Below are 8,162 nucleotides of genomic sequence, written 5' to 3' on the forward strand. Positions count from 1 at the left end.
GGATAACCTCAAAATGTCAATCTGCTGTTACACAGAAATCCCTGCACCTGTTTATCTGAAATTTGGCACCAGCTCAATCCCCTCAAATGGGGCAACTCTCTGCAAATTTCATCCAATTCTGCACCTATTTTTCTGCAATTTGGCCATTGTGATCCCCTCCTAAGGGGTTACCATGCCTACAAATCTCATCCACTTCTGATACTGAGAAAAAAAAATCTATAGGTGCTATTTAACATGGTAGTCAGTGGGAGGCATGAAGCCTTGAGTGTTTGAATCTCAGCTCTGGTTTTGTACCTGAGTCTAAGTGGAAGGGTTCTGAATCACTCTGAGCAGAATCAGGCCATATTCTGAAGCACAGAATTGAGGCGCTAGTCAAATCTTGTGGTCAATGCACAACTCTAGTACATCTCAATACATATATTGAGAATAAAGCTTGTAACATACCAAGTACTGGAAGGCTATGGAGATGTTGCCCAAGGCCAGGGATAGGGAACTTTTCAATTACAATGCAAAATATCAATTTCAGATCAGGCTGATCAGTTGCAACATGTTTTCTTCTTTTTAGTTTCCACTAGAAGAAAAATAATGTTGTTACAAAATACCATTTAAATCAAAGTTTTGTACTGTAAACCTACAATAATCTTGTGCTATTTTATTTTAGAAAAAGGTAGCTTGACCAATACTATTTAAAAACTATTAATAATCTGATATCCTTTTGAATAATTTTTGTATTGTCCATATCAGTTATGATGCCTATTTTATAGCCTTTGATTATAGTCATAGCAATATTTCTGTGAGAAGGAACTCCATGCCACTACATTCACCCAATTTGGGACACACAAAAAATAATATGTATGTGTGTGTATATGTGTACTGCAAGTAAATGAAATGTGTGAGTCCTGCAGAACCACATTTTGAAATAACAGAAGTTCACATTAGTGGAATTGTTAACATGTTGCATGCAAGATAGAACAAGCAAAACATGCAGGAATAAATTGCAGTCTTAGATCAAAGTATCTGACTTGCAAAACAGGAAGTGCCCGATCTTATTTTAGGAAAGGTTTGGAAGAAAAGCATTGAGAACCTACAATACAGTGAAGTTCATGCTTGCAACAGATATAGATTCTAAATGTAGTGCCTGTGATGCAAAAAAAAAAAAAAAAGCTTTAGAAAGCAGTAACATAAACCAGAACTTATGCATTCTTACTGTGCCTTGAAAGTGTTCTTCTAAGTTAACAGATATAGGCTACAATACAAAAAACAGCATGCCTACATCATGGCTCAAACAAGGTGTGCATTCTGACTCACACAAGAGATTTTTAAAGTAAATGGTGATTGTTAGGAAGGGGAACCTCATGTTTCAAGAAACAAAAGTCTGGTGGACATATGCAAGGCTTTGGGCACATCTAAACAGCTTATCACTTAGAATTCTCTGTGGAATTTTCTATGGAGTCAGGTTAAAACTGAAAAAACATTACTCCAAATTTAAGTTCTTTGTATTTCCTTTGCCCATTCTCTCTCTCTCTTTCTGTGTGTGTGTGTGCGCGCGCGCGTGCCCAGTTGTTCAAATAACCAAAATCCTGTCTGAATGGGAAGGTGATGTTCCTGTGTTCTTCATGAACCTTTGACATAGTCTTTTGTTTGTTTCATTATTGGTGAAATTGGCATAGGTTGTCTTCCCCTAAATAGGCTAATCTAGTAGAAATGTCTTGGTCTGATTTTGTGCATGTCTGTTGGGAAGTAAGTCCCACAAGTGTGCATAGGATTACAGCCGTGGTGGCTTATATCTTGGCATTTAGTATAATGCAGTCATGGAAAATGTAAAAGATTTACCTAGTTCTTATTTTGTAAAGTTGGAATGATAGTATTAATATATTTAATTTGAATCCCATTTTGAACCAGATGGATTGCATATGAAGGATGCAATTTCTTAGGGAAGCAATTTCTCCTTGAACCCAGCAAGATTTCAAACTGGACTCATTTTAGTGGCTGGAAAGTAATTGGCTCCCTTCGTCCTGTAAAGCAGGTACTGTAGCAAAACTCTCCTTAAAATAGTTTCTGTATCTTCTAGGGGAATACATATTTCGCATAGCAACCTTCAGATTGTGGAAATGCCCTTCTATTGTGCCTCAATCACACAAGTGTTGTTTTGTGTGCTATCAAAGGGAAAAAGTTATATTTATTTGTGTGGATTTATCATAAGGGTTTATGCTTCTTCATGAAGTATGAGATGATTGCTGTTTTCTCTTTTAGCCAGCAGTATACTTCAGAATAAAAAACAAATCCCAAGACAAATACCTGACAGTGGCTGGGAATCTAATGGATGCAAGAGCTACATCAGTATGTCTTTCCCCATTAAATGGCAAGAATACTCAGATCTGGAGCTACAGTTATGGTCTCATCAAGTCCAAGGTACCCTCCTTGCTGTTGAAATTGCAATGCTATATTCCACCTCTGCCTTGTCAGGTTAAAATTTGTCACTGTTTCTGTTGTGCAATTAGGGACCAAGATGACATAATTTGCAGCAGATAAACTTTAGGTGGGAAGAAGGTGCTTAACCCGTCCCCTGCCTATCCTTTTCTACCAGCTTGCTTCCTACCCAGCCCAGGTTTCCATTGCATGCGCAAGTTCATTTTCCAGTCTCTACAAATAAACTGCAAACTCTAGACTGAAAATAGGTCATGTATTTCAAAAGTAAATTAAACACACTTTGTGTCACTTAAATAGAGATTGTTTGTTTGTATTTATAACAGCCTTCATAAGAGAACACTTTCTTTTACTTCTGTATCTTTTTCATGTTCAGATGCATTCGCTTTGAATGTGGTACATTCACTTGCATGAATGTCTCCCTCTGATAAAACTTCTCTGAAATGTTACTGTAGTGTGTTTTGCATCACAGGAGTGTGCTAATTTGTATCAGACTTCTCAGGCGATCTCTGTCATGCATCAGCAAGAAAGAAAACAAAGCCAATTTAATTACTCTGCAACCCTTGGCGCTTCTATGCTCCTTTAAGGCATCATCTTGGCTGCTCCTTAGATGCATGTGTGGATAGACAAACTGTGCAAGAAGTGATAAGCTGCTGTTACATAGTAAATGCCTTCACCTTCCCTGTATTCAGGAAATACCTAGAAACTGGTCCTATTGTGCATATTCTCTGAGAGGCCAACAGTTCCACTGGCATCCAAGGTAAACCTAGTAAATTATAGAGTGAGCTCTTTTTAACACTGAGAGCCTTTCTACACAAGGCTTTTATTGTGCGCTCATGATTGCTCACTCATGGTAGTTTGCAGGTCCTTTACACGATGTTGTCATGGTCCAGGGCCTCTTCCATGCTTTGCAACCATTATTACAGGTTGTTTTCTTAATGTGGAAAGTCTGGTATTATTTAGAAATGGCGGAATGAGAGTCCATATAATTGTACAATTCTGCTATACCACAGCACCATCAAGTGGTTGTATAATGAAACGTATAGAAAGGCAGATGAAGAAAAACCCTGGGAAAAAAACAGATCTAAAGGAGCCGATCTTAATCATGCAAAGAATCTGGAAGCAGAATGAAAATCTCAAGGATGCATTTAGCCTCTCTGAATCAGCTATTATCTTAGACATTTTTTGTAACTGATGTGAAAAGTCAAAAGGTAGTATCCAACACTGGGCCTGTTTGGACCATAGCAACGGGGAAAGAAGCCATAATGGTTTCTCCCCTGCCCCCACTCGTCGTGGGTTGACTCTGTGAATGGAAGCCACTTCTGTTTACAGAGCAGCAACCTTGAATACCACCCAAGATTATTCCCCTTGCTGTAGACTCAGAGTTCAGTTGGGCACTGAAAGCAAGAAAAAAGGTGCCTTCAGAGATATGCTACTAGAAGCAAGTGCCTCATTTTGCTTTATGGTAAGGCCAAAACTGCCTTGATACAACTGGTCAGGCATAGACCTCTGTCTATAGAGCATAACCACACCCAACAATGGATTTTGGGCCTGTAATACAGTGATGTTTATTTTTACTCTTCAGGTAAAATACTGTGTTTTTAAACTGAGTAGTAAGAAGAGTGATATCCTGTACTCAGTAAATCACTTGTATATGTTGGTGGTATGATGGATGCAAGCTTCTCACAGCTTACTTGGAGGCGATATATTCTGTACTTTTCTGTTGGCATGCATATCACTGCCAAAAATATATAAATATATGCTTCAAGGCAATGAGCACATTTTATTTTCCCCTCTGCACATCTAGGTGAATGATGCTTGCCTTGATGTTATTGGAGGCAGAGACGTACCTGGAGCCAAAGTAGCATTGTGGGCAGAGCATGGGAAGGCAAGACAGAAGTGGACGCTCAACAAGGATGGGACCATCGGCTCATACCTCGGTGATCAGCTTGTTCTTGATATCAAAGGTACTAACACACATCCGGTTGGTTTAGGCTATTACTTTACGTACCCTGCTTTGTCGGTATAAAAATATGAGTCTTCACATAGTTGTGTTTCACTCCCTTTCTAAAACTCTTAAGCTAGTCAGGTCAGCTTGCCGAGATAATTTAGGAAGTGCACGTGTCTGTGAGAACACGGGGTAATACTAAAGTCCACTAGGTCCACTTGCTGGCTAAGCATTGGAATATTGGCCCTTATCTTGCCAGTTGTGTGGGCAGCTACAATAATATCACTTTGCTGTGCAAAGGGTGAATAGATCAACCTGTGTATTCATGTTGTCAAGATAATTGCATCTTTTGAACTCATTAATGTATAAAATTATCCACACACACACACACACACACACACACGTTGATCTATTCAACCTGATGCTTGGGTTGGCTTATTAATGTCATGCCCTGTTGAGAGTGATATGTATTTATTCAATTGACTATGTATGACCGTCTGCAAGTTTGTCAAATATTAATATTTAGAGACAGTGTGATGTGCATGTAAACTTCTGGTTAGCCAACATTTTTTGTGAATTTCGCTATCATATTTTGATTCTTAAAACATTTTTAGCATTGTAATTGAACATATTACATTTCTTCCGGTCCATTTGATCTGGTTAGAGATTCTACTGAGGGTTCCCCTCCCTGTTTTGTTTTATACACAATGATAACATTTCCTTATGATTCCTTCCATTTTGGGAAAGAGGCGCCAAGATTGTTCCTGGATAATGCCTTTTGCTACAATGAAGATTCTCTGAAATGCTGTCTCTAGAGAAAACTAGCTCTACCCAAATCAGTGGTTTTTGTATCTGTCAGTATTACAAATTGCCATGAGCGCATTAGGATCTCTAGTTTAGGAATACAATTACTGGTGCTTACTAACAAGGTTAGGACTGCTGTGGAGTCCTGAGACATCCAGGTGTATCTGCAGCTGCAAGATAACCATCAATTTCCTAATCCTGTCCATAAAGGAAGCTTTAGAGTAGGTAGCAGCCGTTTGCATACTGGGAAGTTATCCTATATGACTTGGACAAGCAAAGAGAAAAAATATAAAGCCAAGACAAGAAGGGACATTTAGGGTGCAGTCATTTGCATGTTTAAACAGAAAATGTCCTACAATTCCCAGCATGGCTAGCTGGAGGGATGCTGGGAGTAGTAGGACTTTTTTTCTGTCTAAACATGCTTAGGATTGCACCTTTAAGCCATAAAGTTCTTCCCTGGCCTACTGACCCTTATTGTGGGACATCCTGAGTACCTTCCTATTCCTGAAATACATTGTGTGGGACCAGTTAGTTCCGGATCTCAAATAGGTCACCTGCTTGCTTTCGATATAACTGAAAAGAAGGTCTTACAAAAAATAGTTTTTAAAAATTTTTAAGGTGTGGCATTTCAGAAGCATAGCACAAATAAAAGACAATATGTACTTAAAAGGAGTCTGCATTAATCTTTCTCAAACTTCTATTTTAGGGGGATATTATTATGACAGGAACCACATCATTGTAAATGAACTTGACACCAGTGAATGCACTCAGATATGGGACTTTGAAATATTGTGAGTATGTGTCACCACTATAAAGACATTTAGAAATATGGACCAACATGGGCTAAAAACACTGTTGAACAAACTACTGAAGTCACAGAGCACTGGTGCATGTTGTAGACTCTGCCAACAGGAAATTTTAAAAATGTAAAATGTTTTTTAAGTCTTTAAAGACACAATCTTATGCATGTTTAGACATGGCTGGCTGGGGAATGCTGGGAGTTGTAGGACTTCCTTCTATCGAAACATGCATAGGATTGCGCCCTAAATTGGCTATGAAAAGCTAACTATATTGTCTAGTTTACAGCTGTGAACAAATGTACTACATTAGGGGAATGGTGTATACAGCAGAGAGCCCTATTAAGCAATAACCAATACCAGATGTTACAGTGGTGACTATACAGACTTTCTGTACTTATTAATTTTGTGTTCCTGTAAAAAATTCTAGTTCTTTAACCCTTTACCTCATTATATAAGAGCTAGTGAGGACAACTTGCAAAAAATTGAGATGAAATGTGTCTCCTGTCATCTTTTTAAGCTGTAAGTAGATGAATCTTGGTTATTGCACTATTTTGTCTTATCTAAATATCTCACACTTTTAGAAAACTCTAAGTGTTCTTTTGCCTCTGAGGCAGTGCAGAAGTGGGGGGAGGTTGGTTCTCCAGAAACCAACCTCGGAGCGTGGGCTCCAAAGTCAGTTCCTGGAAAACACCATATCCTATGGCCATCTCGTGGCCATAGGATTGCTCCCTTAATGCTGTAAACACAAGCCAGGGTCCAACAAGTTAGACAGGCAATTCATTATTGGATCTCCCATCATTTATTTTACTTAAAAGTAGCCCAAACTGGATAGGAACAGCGGTGCTGAGATATATGTGTTTAATTCTCCCCCCAGTGCTGTTTTTCCAGTGTAAGTGACTCTCACATAGACAACACCACTGTCTGTTTCACAGGAGCTGGGATGGGGGATTTAAATCATGAAAAGACATGAGGTGAAAGGATTAGAAGCCCAGACCTGCAGGGCTGCTGCTCCCATCCAGTTCAGAGGGCGCCACAGTTGCTTTTCAGTGAAAAATATGATGGGAGATCTGATGACAGATTTCCCATGTATTGTGTATTTTGGCCCTCAGTGAACATGGAGCATTTCTCATATGATGACTGCAGCTGTCATTTGGGTGTATAAAACTGTTATTTACAGTAGATCACTGTGTAAAACCAGGAGGTGAAAGGTCTACTCCCTGTGGCCACAATGCAGCCAAAGCTAGATTTAAGTATTGACTAGTTCCCTAAGCTCCAATCCTATACCCACTTACCTCAAAGTAAGCCCTATTAAACTCAGTGAGATTTCTGAGTAGACGTGGACAGGCTTGTACTGTTGGTGATTAACTTTGGTTAGATTGTGCCACGTATTTAACAAATGCTCCTCCCTAAGGAAGTTATTAAAGTCAGAGCACTAAAACCAGTCAGATAAACTTACTATATACCCATACCTCATCATATAGTTCAGCCACCAGAGAACGAATCAGCACAAGGCATACAGCTGCCTCATGTTGATTTGTTCTCTAGCTTCTTAGAAAGTTGTATCAGAACTATCTGTCCAGTTTTTTCCTATGCAGTTTTTTAAAAATAGTCTTTACATATGAGCTTTCAAAAGAATATGGAAAAGCTGTTCATACCTTCTAATGTAAAGGCATAAGAAAACTCCAGTAGAAATAAAATTCAGACTTCGGTCCCCTATCCACCTTCAAAAGAACATTTCCACATTCCATCATTCCACCAACAGGCATTGTTTTACATAACTGTGGTTTAAAGCACAAGTCCACAGTGTAATGCTAAAGGTGTGGAACTTACAGCTTGTTCACGCTAGTCACACGTGGAAACAGCCAGGTCTGCTTGTGTGGAGTTTTTTTTTAATCAATATTTTGCTGATTGGCTTCTTTGGTGTGGGGCAATGGGGACTGAATTTTGTGTAATGCTTAATAGTTTGTGAAGGGCTTCGTTCAGGAGTTACATTGGAAAGGAGAACCGCATGCTCAGGACCTGTTTGCATATGTGGTTCTCTAGCCAGGTGGGCATTTGCGCACAAAAACTAAATCCTGCATCGCCCCAAGCTGGATCAGCGCACTTGTGTTCAGTATTATTAAAAGTATGTGGTTTCAGTGTATCTTAAATGTATTTTTGGAAATAAATGAAATCAAAAAAAT

The 8,162-nt window shown here is 39.1% G+C and overlaps 1 protein-coding gene across 1 annotated transcript in view; it reads left to right on the top strand.

Annotated features, from left to right (window-relative positions):
* CRYBG3 (crystallin beta-gamma domain containing 3) overlaps positions 1-7,016 on the top strand; it is a 95,279-nt gene extending 88,263 nt beyond the window's left edge. Inside the window, exons 19-22 of the mRNA XM_084843406.1 lie at positions 1,903-2,026; positions 2,254-2,412; positions 4,235-4,394; positions 5,886-7,016. Of these exons, the coding sequence (XP_084699532.1) occupies positions 1,903-2,026; positions 2,254-2,412; positions 4,235-4,394; positions 5,886-5,974 (532 nt within the window). The 3' untranslated portion in view covers positions 5,975-7,016. The remainder of the gene's footprint in view (positions 1-1,902; positions 2,027-2,253; positions 2,413-4,234; positions 4,395-5,885) is intronic.
* The last annotated feature ends 1,146 nt before the right edge of the window (positions 7,017-8,162 follow it).

The sequence above is a fragment of the Heloderma suspectum genome, chromosome 3 (genome assembly GCF_057233095.1).
Source record: "Heloderma suspectum isolate Gila_16-S chromosome 3, 16-S_ref, whole genome shotgun sequence".
Classification (NCBI taxonomy): domain Eukaryota; kingdom Metazoa; phylum Chordata; class Lepidosauria; order Squamata; family Helodermatidae; genus Heloderma; species Heloderma suspectum.